This window comes from Pyrgilauda ruficollis, unplaced genomic scaffold (assembly GCF_017590135.1).
Source record: "Pyrgilauda ruficollis isolate IOZ18807 unplaced genomic scaffold, ASM1759013v1 scaffold1, whole genome shotgun sequence".
In the NCBI taxonomy this organism is placed as follows: Eukaryota; Metazoa; Chordata; class Aves; order Passeriformes; family Passeridae; genus Pyrgilauda; species Pyrgilauda ruficollis.
In genome coordinates, this window is record NW_024508100.1 from 18469680 (window position 1) to 18485340 (window position 15661).

General features: G+C 39.3%; 1 protein-coding gene across 11 annotated transcripts in view; it reads right to left on the bottom strand.

Moving 5' to 3' along the window:
* APBB2 (amyloid beta precursor protein binding family B member 2) overlaps positions 1 to 15661 on the bottom strand; it is a 166510-nt gene that overhangs the window by 39301 nt on the left and 111548 nt on the right. For all 11 annotated transcript variants that reach the window (XM_041479423.1, XM_041479496.1, XM_041479736.1 and 8 more), the window contains 2 exons: positions 4772 to 4918; positions 388 to 515 (listed from right to left, as the gene is read on the bottom strand). In XM_041479423.1, the coding sequence (XP_041335357.1) occupies positions 388 to 515; positions 4772 to 4918 (275 nt within the window). The remainder of the gene's footprint in view (positions 1 to 387; positions 516 to 4771; positions 4919 to 15661) is intronic.

The window sequence follows — 15661 nt, forward strand, 5'->3', positions numbered from 1 at the left end:
AGCACACACAAACAGTCAGAGCATTGGTAGTACATTTACTTGGACCAGCAGAAAGACATGCTTTCACATAGGCAGGAAAAACATAATACAAGACATATGTGAAAACATGGTTTTATACCAAAAGTACTACATGTATCTGAAACAAATCAATGTCAGTTTTATGCACCTGACTGAATTAATCTGAAAGGCTTGTTCAATGCAGGTTTAACAAAACAGCATACAAGCATACAAGCGATACACCACGAAAAGCAGAGAGTTTAAAAAGCAACACCAGCAATAAAAAGAAGAATTTACCCACCTTCTCCTAGGCCCTGGGACAGAGCAATGTGCACTATGCATTAGCAGACTGAAATAGCACCAAGGCAGACAAGAAGAGCAAACACTCACCGACCATTGTCACGGCCCACGCCCCAGACCCTGATGCTGACGATGGGCTGTGAGTGCAGAACCGTGCGGTCCATGGGGTCAATCAGGTTCAGCATGTCATTCTCCAGTATAAGGTACATGTCTTTGCCCTGCAGTTCCAGACAAAGTACAGTTACACAGTACATCACCCTCTCAAACTGGCTGGCTTCATCTTTACTCGAAGTTTTGGGTTGTTCCAAGAGCAAATGAAAAAAACTTCATATGCTTCTGGTGTGAAAAAGATCTAAGATGTTACCTTTCTGCTGTATTTTTAAACAATACTAATCACAAAAAGCTTTGATGTCTTTTAAATACTCATTCAGACCCAAACTACTGAGTTATTCAACAAGCTATGTGTTCATCTGTTTTTCAGTAAATTCTTCCAAATATATGAGAAATCATGGTCTGTACTCATAGTAAAAGCTTATATCAAAACCTGTACTTTTGAGGCAGAGTTCCTTCCTTCAAAGTGTTTTGTTTGCATAAAATTTAAACAATGGATTATGGGAACAGACAGCAATTTGTACATGCCAAAGATTTACTCTTTGAAGAAAGATTAAAGGGAAAAACCCAGCATTAAAACCTGAATGTGAATTCTGCTAGTGACTGCAGAACTTTGGAGCCAGGACTTCTCCCCAGTTCTTCTGGCATGTAAGAACAAGGATAATGCTTTTTTCTCCTGTAGGAAACAAATTTAGAGAAAATTCTCCTTTTGATGTTAATTCACAAATGCTTATCTTCCTCCTCTTGACAGCATTTGTAATAGGTCTGCTGCCTCCTCTATCACATGTAATATCCCTCTTCTTGGAGGCTGTACACATATTCTTCAGACCATGAGCTCTACAGAAATGATCCTAGACCTATTGCTGAGCAGTAAGACAAGCTCCTGATCAGAAGGTAGAAGCTATCAGCTAAATACAGAGTAATTTGTTTCCTCTCTTTCATGCCAGAATCTATACACAAACAGAATGAATGGAAAGGGTCTGAATCCCTACTGACTAACATTTCAAAACTGACTTTTTTCTTCACCTCAGTGACACAGAAACCCTTTTCCCACTTGGTTACAGTGGCTCAAGTCTTTATGATGTCTACTTTTGTGTTTGTGTAAGAAATACATTAATGCCACTCTGTGAGAGCTTTCTGCCACTGTCTGTAGGCAAGGCAGCAAGGGGCAAGCACTGCCCATCTCCTCTCCCAACCCCAGAGCTCCTAGCAGGGATTCCAAGGGAAGCTGTGACACAGAGCTGGCACTGCAAGTACCAAGAGGGATGTGGGAGACACAGGTGACACCTGGTATGAGCAAAGCCAACTCAAGCATTTTTTGCCCGATGGGAAAAGCACATCTGTGGCTGAGATGCAAGGCTGGATGTATAGGCTGCTCCTAGAGAAGCAGAAACAGATGTAGCTGTGACAGTCATGCAAAAAACAAAACGGGGTAAACAAGAAACACTGAGATGTTAGTGGCAGACAGAAAAAGACACACCACAAAGAAAAAAAGTGAGAAATTTGCTTGGAGGTCAGAAGCAGTAAACAAAATGTGTGAAGAATGATACCAAGTGTCACAAAGATTGCTTTTTGGACCCATTTTATACTTATATATTTGTTCCAGAAGGAAATTATTACAAGAAGGAAAAATATGTTATTAACGCAAAATACACTGGGATTAGAGTAACAAAACAGAATCCAAATTAGCTGGAAAAAAATTGGAGAATGGGCAGATAAGCAACATAAGTCACAGGAAATGATCCTTGCAATGCTCAGGGGATCACTTGTCTGCAGCCAGAAGCAATATATTTTTCTAAATTTTGTTGCCTTATTATACAAAAGCTATTTTAGAGATGAAAGCACTGCATAGGTCAAAAAGAAATTATTTAGACAGGCTAGGAGCTTGAACATAGGCTGTAATGTCTCAGACTGCTGAAGAGCTGCAGAGATCTGGTGGTTTGAGGTGAGGAAGAGCCATGGAGGGAAAGTGAATAAAGGAAAGAGAGGCTCAGTCCCAGCACTTTTTCTGGAAGTCTTACAGGCTGCAGTATATAGGTCAGTGGCAAGAAGGTATCTTTTTCATGTAAGTAATATTCTAATGTACAGAAATGTAATTCATAGCAAAAAAAGCAACACAAACAGGTGAACAGCCATTTTCTGTTTAGATTTTACAGAGCAGTAGAAGTTCAAAATTTATAGGTAATTTCTTTTGGAGCAAAGGGCATGAAATTCCACATTAAATCCACTAACATTAGTTCTGCAGAGTCAGGATCTTACCCAGAGTGTGGGAGGTTTTGTGGTTTGTTTTGCAGTCTTTTAAATCATGAAAACTTGGGGCTAGTCCTAACCCAAATTTCACTTTCATTACATTCTAGCTAAAGAAAATCTTTAGGTAATCTTAAAATTCCTATGTGCAGTCATTTAGCTCCATAACAGATTCCTGCTGTAATTGCTCCATCTGATACATCAGTGATGTAGTATAATTTTCTCAGGTTTCTCTCTAAGACATGCCTCTTCTAATCACTCTTGAAGCCTTACATTGCAGGCAGGAAAATGTGTTTGGATGTAATGAACTCTTTTAAAATCAGGAAGACAATTTGCTTTGGGAGCCATCTATTCAAGCACAGATCTCTATTGTTTTGTCAGGCTGATTTTTTTTTTTTTTTTTAATGAATAGCACTCTTAATTTAAACATCCATTCAAGAGGACCAAAACTTTTTACCACCTTAGCTTGAAAACCTGCAAGGGTTTCCAACAAAGAATAAGGGGGTTGACAGATATAGAAAAAAATGTGAACATTAACTCTTAAAACAAATTATGAGGGTTCAAAGTAAACAATGTATTTCAAGTTGATCAAAGTGCTGCTATCTGAAAAGTGGATGAGATTACACACATGTAAAGATACTGGGGTTTTTTTCTCTCCTGGGGTCAGCAGGAAGTCCAAAGCCCATGACTGACACATCTCTAATTGTTTGTCTTGCTATATTATCTAAAGAAAACTGTTCCCAGGTGTAAGAAAGAAAGGAAAACAATACTTTCTTGTTCACTTGTATGTACAACATATACTTCTTCCATACAAAAATCCTTCTGAAATTATTTTAAATGGCTAGAACACTGGAAATGTGTTCCTTTACACAAAATTTTAAGGGCACTTTCTCCCAGTTGCTCCCCCAGAGCGTCTCGGCATTGCTGTGGTCATAGCTAGGACGGTGAACTGGAGCCATAGACTGCAACAATAACTTGGGAGACTGAATGTTATTTTTTCCTGAAATTTTTACTGAAATGTAGACAAGTCTTTCTTTTGATTTCTTCTTTGTTTGGCAGAGCCATTTCTCTTAGAACATACAAGGGAAAGTAACAACTCTTTTGTCAGTTTTGTATTCAGCTCTTGTGTGGCCAATCCACATTAGTGTAACCCTTCTGAAAATATGTCAGGAGAGAAGTAGAAAGAGATTTGGCAGAAGTTTAGGCTGTTCCATGAACAATCAAATGACAAAGATGTTTTACTGAGGCTTTGTCTCTTATGCTCTCTGTATGTCCCATCTTTTCCCTTCTTGTATCACTTACTGACCCCTCAATATCTTCCACTTCCTCATCTGTCCCCAGCACACCTATTTTCTACATCACAAAACCTAAACCTCCCTTCAGTTTTCCCCAAGTTCCCACAGTTATCCTCTCTTTGCCGCCAAGTCAGAAAGAAGCAGAGAGCAACTGTGGTTCAGCCAATGAAGGCACACTGACTCTTCAGCAAACCAGCAAAGAGGAAAGCTGGGCTCTCTCTTTTTCCCTCATTGTGTGGGAATCAGGTATCCTTCAAAACTGGATGACACTGGTGCAGAGATTCAAGAGTTATTGGAGAGGAGCCAACAGACAGACTGATGACATATAATTAATTTCTTTCTGAAACACTGATAAAATAATCATCGTGAGATAAACCATCTGCCCATCAGTTCCAATCTTCTCATGTGTTTCAGAACCACAATCCTGCCAGTGTGGGTTTCCTTAAAGCCCTTCATCATTGTGAAACCTTTGAAAATGTTGTTACAAAGCATCACTTTTGGACCTCTGGTCAAGAAGAAGACTTACACTGAATTTCAACAGTTTGGCCTGTGTGTCCCCAACACTGCCACTGCACAGGTGTGTACTAGCACAGATGTAACGTAGAAGTGAGGTCTTTGTGGCATCTGCTGTCCTGAGCAGTTTGGAACAATAGTTTCAACACTTTCCCTGGACCCTTTTATATATTTGGCAGTGCCAGGCTGAGGTAGTGAAATCCCAAACACAGAACATGGAAGTAGTTGTCTAGAGAATTGTTCCTTTGAGATGTTTTATGGTGCAAGGGGGATGTTCCAAGAGGGGGAGAACTTCACTCTGTTCTTACCTCTCCCCAAATGCCAACAGTGTCTCTGATGTCATTTTTACAGTAAGAGAGTTGTCTGATGCAATTGTTCACAGCAACACTGCTCTTTCCAGGAGCCAGATCTTCTTCTGCCATTTCTACCCAGCCCAGAGATCGCACAGCGAAGCACTGAAAAGAAATCAAAAACCATCTGTCATACAACAGCAACTAGGCAGTTAATGTTAAAGGTCTCCATCTAGAACTGGAAAAAAAATTAAAGCCTTGTAGATGGGCTTACAGTCAAAGATAAGTAAATGAAAATACAATTTGTGAATGGCAAGGTAAAAACATTTAAAGGAACAAAGAAGAATGCATGCCTTGCTATGAAAGGTGTCTGTGGAGGTAACAGCGATGCCTTCCAATAAAATAATTTTGCTAACATAAAGGAGGAAACAAGGGAGCAGTAAATATTAGGATACATACAAATACAAAAACAATAAGGGAAAAAACACAACTATAGATAGAGTATAATTGAAATTTTAGCTAGAATCTAGTGTTTTCATTGAAAAGAAAGAAAACGCTACTGGATTATGTCTCCATTATGTGAGATGGCCACTGTCTGGCTTTTAACCAGAAAAATACACTTTTTTGTGGATTACAGCAATCACTTCTATAGTAAGTTTACCTAAGGTAGCAAACAATAACAAATTCAAAGCTAAGAAGAAGATAAGTATCATAAGAGGAAAGCAGGCTTTTTCTAAAAGAAATTCAAAATTACCTTTAAAATAAAACACTCTAATTATACATTTGTTAGCAGAAAGATGTTTAGCCAACCAGAGCACTCAGTTGGCAGAACAAGCCAAGGCGATATTATTTTGCACATATGGTACTTTTTGCAAACAAAACAAAATGGAAGAAATTGAATGGTACCATCTCTACCCTAAACCTAAGGTAAAGAATAAAAAGTGTTCTGAAAAAACAAAACCTGCTCATTTGCTCTCAGGCATTACGGTGGGATAAATACAGACCTCACACTAAGTCAACAGGAGTTTGTCTATGAGGCAAGGCTTCTTCCAGAGAAGGTTACAGGTGTTTCACTCTGAACTACAGCAATGGGCTCAGCAGGCTGGTTGTTGTACCTCCCGAGCAGACCCAACAAATGCTTCAGATGGTTCCTAAAGGGTCAGCAAGAGCAGACCAACACTCATGGTTGAGTGCTGCTGCCTTGTGCCGCACAGCTTTCCTTGCTGTCAGCAGCATCCTGCGGGTCCTTGGGAAAGCAGAGTGTGATTCTGGGAGCTGCAGGAAGGCAGGCAGTGCTGGTGACTGCTGGGAGCCCTGCTGCCTCCAGCAGCACACTCTACACAGCCCAGGAGCTCCAACAGCAGGCCCATGCTGCAGCTACCAATCCTTCTTCAAATGCAGTAAATAAATCAGCTTCAGAGCTCAAAAGCTGAGTCTTCACTTGCCACCTTCTAAAACCTGCTGTGAAGTCAGTGAGCTGATGAAGCTCACACACCATCCCTGGTGTGTCGTTTGGGAGCAGCTGCCCTCAAAAAAACCCTACCCCAGAACACCAAGGTATTTTAAATATGCATAATGTGTCAACTTTGGCACACTAAGGAAGGAATAAAATTCACCAGTGGATAAAAAGATTAATGAGTTTCTCCTTTCCTTTAAAACTTCTCTCTTCCTTCAGCCTTCTTTCAGTTTGCACAATGCACTCCAAGCTCACTCTGCCAAGCAGGAAAGCCAGGTGAAGAGCCTGCTTCCTGAACCTCTGGTACCCACTCCAACGCGCCACTAACCAAGCATCTCACCTCATCTCAGCTATCAGACAGCAAATACACTCTGCAATTGTATAAAACCCTTTAGTGACTGTAGATGAAAAATTAACGCCTTTCATGCCTCCAGCTTTTTGTGGATTTTTTTTTCTTTTTTTTTTTTTTTGCTTTGCAAACAAGGCAATCAACATGCAAATTTTCCCACACTGCTGCTTCCTGACCCAGCTCTGCTGGAAACCCACAAAAGTGCTGACTTTCAATTCTGAAGGGCCATGAAGGAGAAGGTGAAAGAGGAGACAAAGGAGGGGTCAATACTCAGGGGTGCTCTTCAGGGCCACACAAGATACAAAAAACCCCCATTTTTTAGCAATTATTAAGGTGGTCTAATCTTAAGATTGCAGAATTGTTTCAGGCACATTAGATGCTCATGAATCTTGCTAAAAGTGCCACTATACTCACTGGGGTATTAAATATTTATCTTTGCAAGCTTTAAAAATACTGATTCTACTGTACCAGAAGAAAGGTTTTTTTTACAGGTATTTAAATATTAAACTGAATAGCAGAATACTAGCAGAGAGAAACATTTTCTAAATCATAAGAAAGGTGAAGAACTAAATATGTACAATAAGCATACTGTTTCCTTGTTGCTCTTCACATCTCAACCACATCTGCAATTTCTTAGCTGCTTTCTGAACACAAGGATAAATATGGAATCACAGAATGCTTTGGGTTGGAAAGGACCTTAAAGATTGCCTAGGGTCAATCCCCTGTTGTGGGCAAGGATACCTTAGACCAGACCAGATTGCTCAGAGGCCCACCCAACCTATATAGTCCTTGCACTGAACAGAGTGTATCTTAAGAAGGCCAAAAATGATGAAAGACTATCAATTCAATTTGGCAGCAGGTAAATCTGTTATTAGTAAAGATGGTGAACTGTTTTGCTGGTTTTTTTCCTGATTTTTTTCCTTTTTTTATTCTATGTTTGGAATGCTCTGGTGGTAGCATCCACTGTGTTTATACAGCCCTGTACTGCCAAAACAGTACAGTGAGCAGAACACAACACGCTTGTCTACCCCACATATTGCCCTCCATGTGAAGGACCTGGCTTCCTTCCCTGCTTCAGTTCCCTCTTGGTGCTTCCAAGTAAGGTAGGCATGAGAAAGCCCTTGGCTTCTGGCACCTGACAAGTTTTTGTGTATTTCACAAGAAGCCCTTACCATAACCCAAACAAAACGCTTCAGAAAACAAACCATTTTCCCAAAAACTCACTGCAAACAAAAACCTCTCAATAAACCCTAAAAAGACTCAACATTCTACTCACAAAGCAATGCATGTACCTGTGTATATATATATATATATAAGTAGCTTTCTTTTGCTCAAAATACTCCTAAAGGCCAAAAACTTGGTCTTTTGTGGCTAAGTGAATACATGTGCTGATGTGGCTCAGCAGTCATGTCTGACCCTCATGCAGATTTTCAGAACTAGAAAATAGGAGGACCCAGTAATATGTGACACACACCAGGGTCCACTCAGCATCAACAGAGCAGAAGTATATAAATACACAAATGTGGAGTGGAGAGAGGTGGAAGTCTGAGCATGCCTGTCTGTCTGTCTTCTCTGCATATTGCCAGCAGCTGGATTGTCAGAGATCCACTTCATGTTTTATTGCAGATTGCTTTTTTCCTCTCTCATTATTAGACTTAGAGGTTCTCTTCTCTTTAAAACAAAAGAGCACAAAACCCAGCAGAAACAAACCACCTAGTGTCCCCAGTCAGATATGACCTAATTTTTAGACCATGGCTGGCTGAGTCAGGCATGACAGCAGAATTGCCTAGAACTCTAATACATTAACACAGCATCATGTCCCCTGCCTCCCACCAATGACACTGACAAGCCAAGAGTCGAAGTACTTCCTCTGACCCCAAAGAGCTTTGATAATGCACTCTACTGTGTTCTGGAACTAACACCTAGAGGCAAACCAAGCAAATCTAAAAGACAGAGTGTAGCTTTTCTTCATTAAAAGTCTATGAGCTCATTCCTGGCAACGCCAGCTTGTTATGCATCTCTACTCAAGGCTTAGACATAATTAGTGGCAATTAATAATTATTGGCCCGTAATAATTTCAAAGTAATTCCCATGTCAACTTTTGTTTTACAGTAGTTTATCTATTTTCTCTTTTAGTGAAAGTTTTCTGTGCCTGGTCAGGCTGTCTGCTTGCCCTTTTTGCCAGATTCTTTTCAAGAGCTGGCAAAGAAAAACAGATTCGAAGAAAACCAAAAGAAGTTGATAAATACAGCAGGCTGAAAGATACTTAGGAACTGTATACTGTCCAAACATTGTTGTTTGGGATTGGGAAGATCAAAGGCACTACCACAAACACTGCATGGCTGAGAGAAGTGAATGAAAAAGATGTCACTTAAACCATGGTAAGTCAATAATCTTGTATTTTCATCTTGACTGGAGACTTCACATTTCCTGCCTGGCTACACAGGACATTGCGCAAAGAAGTTACACACAGGAAAAAAAAATCCTTATCACACACTAGCCCAAGAAAAGACAGGTGAACAAAAATGAAAACACAGCTATTGCTGCTTGGTTTTACAGTTCTGGAGAACCTATGTTTGAATAGTTGCAAATCCAATTAGTGTTTCAGGGTTAATGATTTGTAATCTAAGAACCAAACTCACAAATGCTGTAATCTGAACTCTGTATAGAGCTGTAAACCTCTCTTGCAGTGCAGTTCTGGTCCAAAACATTGCCTAAAGCTGGGGAACTTTAGGATTGAAGAAATGAACAAACCACAGATCACACTTTTGCTCTTTGGCATTGCAAACCCTTCAACAAAGGGCAGGGTCCAGCTCTGCAGCTCTTTCCCAAGAGGAACTCTGGAAGGAGCTTTGGCAGGGACAAAGAACTGTGACCAAGTTTTAACCATAAGCAAATGCACACTCTATCTGTTGCCTCATGCATAAGCATGCAGCATTAATGAAAAAAAGAATTGAGAAAGACAAAGCAAATACAATCCCCTACTAAAAAAAGGACAAGAGATCAAGTGCACGTGACTGATGGCAGAGTAGTGTTGGAAGCTGGATGGATCATAAAAGCGTGGATAGAAAAGATCCCACACAGGGTGAAAGTGAATTAGAACATCAGTTTGAGAACAACTAATGTACATTACCAGACCACAGACAGATTGCTTTTCATATTACACAGCTGTTGGCAACCACTATGAACACATCTGCATTAAGAGTATGTTTGCCTTGATGCTTTAAATATGTGCTACTTGTTTCTTCTCTACTTCCAAGCCCACAGGACTTGGTTTTGAGTAGTTTCCCTTTGTTTCCTTTTATATTTTTCCTTTTTAAAGGTTATATCTGCCTGCAGACACATAAATCACTACAATATTTAATAAGGTCTTTTATCACAGACCACTGAGCAAGTTTGTGCCTGAGACACAGCATGTAGGTCACATAATTAACCATTTATTATGCAGCCAACATAACCTCCAAAATTTCACTTGCATTTTCTTTGGTAGTTTGAAAATAAAAAAAATCTATCATATTATTTTATGCTTTGGAAGCATAATAGAACATCTTTCTATTCTGAGGAAGAAGTGTGTTCCAGTTTATTTGCCTGCTACATAGCAAGAAAGATGACATTGATTTCAGATGAAAATATTGGAGAAGATCAAAGACAGAGTAACAAGAAAATAAAAAGAACTTATGCAATTAATGAACAAGCACTTTCATTCAATTGACATGAAGAGACTGCAGTGCATCTCCTTTCCCAAAGAAATATTCACAGATGTCACATAAAAGTTCTTAGCTACAAAAAATTCAAAATGCTTAATCAAAAACAACTAATAAGACTTCTCAACATTTCCAGCTTCCTGTTGTAGTTCATCTTGTATTACTTGAATTACTGAAAATGCACATGAAATACAAAAACAAGCACAGAAGTATTCAGGTCACAACAGAATTCAGAAACCACTAATATTTCAGGCAGATGATTATAAACTAAACTCCCTTAGAATTAAATATGGGGACTTTACAAATACTACAAAATAATCTTTATAATACATTACTTCTTTAGAGGAGGTCAGTATCCAGTTTTCTGCTCTCACAGTCCCTTACTCATTCTCCAAGCCACTACAGTCTCATTTTTTCCAGACCTGCAGACTACAATGTGTAGGATGACAAAAGTTCCTCTCTTGTTTTGAGCTTAATACTTCTGTCTCAGTGGTTTCCCATGGCTTGCAGCCAGAGGTCAAATCTGCTCTACCAAGCCAATGAAATGTTGCAGGAACATTGTACTGGTTTAGATCTTTTAAAATCCAGCCATTTGAGCAAAAAATAGAGTGGATGCTACTATTCTCTAACAGCCCCTTCTGAAGAAGAAATTAAAATAATCTTATTCTTTTCTCTAGTCTTCTCGGCAAGAACAAGTTTTCACTTCAAATGCTTCACAGATACCTTGACTTCAGATCCTAAAGGGATGGGTTTATGCACTTTGCTTCGAGCTAAGGGTGCCTTGGGCTTCATTTTGATACAGTGAAATAAAACCTGTGCTTCCTCATTTAAGAAAAGGCAGTCATATTTTTCACTAGAAACTAATAAAGGACGTTCAAATCCAGGTCTATCTTGCAGAATAACTGAACTGTTGGGATAATTCAAGCAGATTTCACTGTTCTGTGACACACAAACATGACCCCAACAAACACACACATACGCTTTGTCACTAGAGACAAGCCCTGCAGGAGTTTACAGAGCATAAAAACGTTCTTTAAAATGAATGCTCTGCACTTGTTAACTTTAACCTTAAATGCTGTATATTTCCAATGTAGGCTCTTCTTCAGGCTGACAGATATATAAGTGCTTCTAATGCCACCAGCAGTACTTTATTTAATACTGTGGTGCATAATTTCAAAGCGAATATGCATGACATCCAAATTTTAAAAGAAACAAAAACCTCTGAAGAGCTCCCAACCTTTAAGTGAACTCTTGACCTTATGAATCAATGGAGAAAAACCTTTCAGCTTCACTAAAGTCAGAATTTCATGTCTCATTAGAAACAACATTATTACAAATAATTTGATTTCTGCAGAAATTATGTTTACAACAGGATCCAAAGTCGATGAAGTTAAATCACTATTGATCAATTCCCGCTTTTCAAAAAAGACTCAAATAAGCATGAATCCAGAGCCCAGAAATCTTGAGCCCTGGTGGAGCTCACACATTTGAGGACCCATTTACTGTCATGCTGTCTCCTTGAAGCACCATGGAGTCATCATCTCCAAACATATGGAATAATGCATAATTGTGCAACATGGCACTATCATGCACATATGCTTCATATATATGAAACACATCTCATGCTTTCACATCTCTTAAGAGATAAATATTATCCCTTTTCTCTTGGATGAAATGCAGAAAATTTTGGCAAGGAAAATGTCTAATTTTTTAAAGTGAAATTTAGAAGTAGAACGAAAAATCAATATACATACTGGCTAGAGCTATCTAAATATTGTTCTGTCATTCAACTCCATGTTCCACTTTAACTGATTTTTAAATGAACTCCCTCCATAAATGCACCTTTCAGCTAGTCTGCAATGGACAAATAACTCACCAAGTTTGTATCACGCTGGTTTTATAATGTGTATGTGCAATGTATAACAAATAAATATACATACTTATATATATACCAGCACCTTTTTTCCATTAAAAATCTATGCCACTAACATTTCAAACTAGAACAAGCTATTTCCCTGAGCTGCCCTAAACTGGCAAGGTAATGTAAATAATTGAAGAGAAATACAAAAATATCTGTCAGTTCATTTTGTACCAATACGATGAATAGACATTCAAGAGGCAATTCACGGTGAACAGGCCATTCCGGAGCTGAAGCTGACAGAGGCTACATAGATTGTTTCAGAGGCGAAATGGTTGGTCTCAAGTGGGGAGCATGAAGGGCTGCAAGCTGTGATTGCCTCTGCACTGTACCAGCAAAGTTGCTGGGGAGCTGCCAGGGAGGTGTGCCAGCAATATCAGCCCAGGCTGTGCTAAACTGGGAGCTGCTTGCTGACAGAATCCATTGTTCTGCAGAATGGCCACAGAAACTTTTTGCCTGTGGCACATGAGTATGGTGAGCTGCTGCTTCTCCCAGTTTCTGTCCATTCCTGAGGGTTCCTTCAACAACCACACACCAAGTACTGCTGGCCCATTAAAAGTTTACCGTGTGGCACCATAAAACAGTGAATAAACTGTGATTAAAAACTACTAAAATAAGCAACATTAAAATATTAGAAAGTGAAGATTCTCCAACAAAAACTTTTTTTTTGCTTCGATCAGCAGCCTGGGGTTTTCTGTGTTCTGCTGAACCACCCCAGTTTGTTACACGGTTGTTCACAGCAAGATGCGGCACACAGACTCCAGCCAAGAAAAACCGGACTGTGTACCTCCATGACAAAAGGACTGAAGATGACATTGGCACTTTGACCTAGTGAAACAACAGAAACTGCCACCATGGAAGAAACAACATCACTTAAAAAAAACATTTAAAATAGGTATATTCATGTTTTCTCAACCGTAGCCAGCACTTCCTAGTATGCCATGCCCGAGAGGCCACAGCAGCACACTGGGTGTCCCACAGTTGCAATTCCAGAGTCAAGGCTCCCTCCAGTGTCACCTCACCTGACTGGCAACCAGGGAAGCTGCCTCCCTACAAGGACAGTGATCACTGGCAAGCATCCAAACTGCCCACACAACCTGGCCACTCATGGCAAAGGCAGTAATTGTTCCCAGGCAAAGCATGACCCACACAACTCCCATCTGCATCAGTCATCCTCCTGTAATGCATTTGGCACCTGTGCTCTTACCCTGGCAATAATTCCTGGTCAACACACCTGTGGCAGACACTGCCACTGTCAACACTGGAACTTTACTGGCCATGGAGATCTTTTGCTTTGATTTGAAACAAAATGTGTTCCTATGATTTATCTTCTCTTTTCCCAATCCTGCATAAATCTCTCAGCCCAATGCAAACCTTTTGTACAGCATATCTGAACAAAACAAATCCTGATAATGCCCCCAAACTCGAGATGTAATTCTTGTATTATGAACCTGGAATATAATGGTAAATATTCAAGCAGTTTCCATTCTCTTTCACATGAGGAATGGCTTTGTGATGTGTTTTTCTAAGGAAGACTACAAGTAAAATGTCTCCTCTACATCCCTCCTACTGGTTGGGCACTCATGTCCTGATTGTGCATGTTAGGTTCACAGTTAATTAGATCCCAGACTATATGGGATTCCTAGGAGTGAAAGACATGTAATATTTTGCAGGATCTCACTATAATCTTGAATAGCTTGAGAAACTTGGCTAAATTATCCCAGATATTTGTATTTTACATATAGTATAACAAAAAACCACTGTAACTCTGTATGCCCTTGTAAAGTAAATCCATGAGATTTGGGAAAATGCTGCATCTTCCTTGCCCTGAACTCATCTTCATATTTGATTAAACAAGACTCCATTTAGGAACAAGGTGGAAGCAAATATCCTCTAGACAGAAATCTGTGTTATGATGTACATCACATCATGACATTAGGAATTTTTACCTAATGACACAACAGATGTCAACAGTAATAACTATCATTCACAGAGATAAAAAACAAGCAAACACATTCTCTGAAAGGTCTAATGCATGACATGAAAAAGACTATTTAAAAAAATAAATCATTGAGGATATGTAGTTTAGGGCTTTAGTTGGCTATTTCTAAAACTGCTTTTGAAGCAGAACATTTTCAAGCACCTGCATCGTTTACCTGCAGCAGCTCTATGGATGTGAGGGTGCCTTAATGCTGCTAAAGGCAAACAGCCAAATTCAGAAACAAACCAGTTTAGAAACAGCCACCCCCACCAGTCACCACTGCTACCCAGGAGCTGCAAAGGTGGAATGGCAGATTACACTTGAATCAGCTTGTCAGGAAGACTAGTCAAAGCAGAAAAAAGCCCCACAAAAAACACTTAAGAAGAAACTTGAAATTAATACATGGGTTTATACACTGTGATTCCCTTATAAGGGCAAAGCAATAGGTAAAGATTTCTTCCAGTGCTATTTCCTAGGGAATGAAAACAAAAGATTGTTTTGAAAGAAACAATTTCCTAACCCAAAAACCAAGCAAAAATACCACCTTCAGAAGAAAAACTGTTGAAGATACCATATTTCTCTTTTAGCTTTCATCTACTTTTGAAAAGAGACTTAAGATGGAATAAACTCCTCGAATTCAATTAATTAAAATTAATTTAACTGAGGTTTTTTTTGCAGCATTTTGTAAGCTCATGAGAAGACTGTAATCCAGCCTGAGGTGGACTGCTGGAAAATGCTGAATAATCCCTGTTTGAACCAAGAATTTAGAAGCTGCTCTGAGTGCAAGAAAAGAATCCTTTCTGGGGATTGCTGGACATGGCAAAAGCTCCTCTCAGGTTAAGTCTTCACTTGGATCAGAAATCAGATTCATATCCATCCCCAAGGATACACACTGATTATTTTCACATGATCCTGTGTGTAGGCAGGGTGTTTTCTTCTGGAAAAGACCAGAAAGAAGCAAATATACAATGCTTCCAAAACACATACACCTGCTTCCATAGTAAGAAAAGCAGTCAAGAGATGGATATTAAATCTTTGGGGAGCACATAGTATTTTGTAACATTATTTTGATAGTGCTTAGATTATTTTGATTTACAGGCCACTTTCAGAACAGCCACAAGTCAGCTTGCCAAAGGGCATCTGGTTAAACCCTAAAGGCCAGGTAATCCACAGAAATTCATCACCAACTCACTTTCCATGTCTCCAAGTGTGTTTTCATTCATCTACAGGTGAATCACTAAATTTAAATACTTGTTATCAACATCTCCTGATAATCTCTCTCTTAGAAATAGCCTCATTCTCTTCCTTTGACATCCAAAGCATTTATTGGTTTCTAAAGTAGAAAACAGTCTTTTGGAATAAATGCCTAGGACTTCCACAGGTTTAAATACATTCTTCCCATTCTTAGAAACTATATAGCTAAAACTCGTCTAAAATTGTGAGGCAGGAAAAGTGAAGCTTTGCTGAGCAGACCAATGTGGATAGGGAATTTTAAAATCG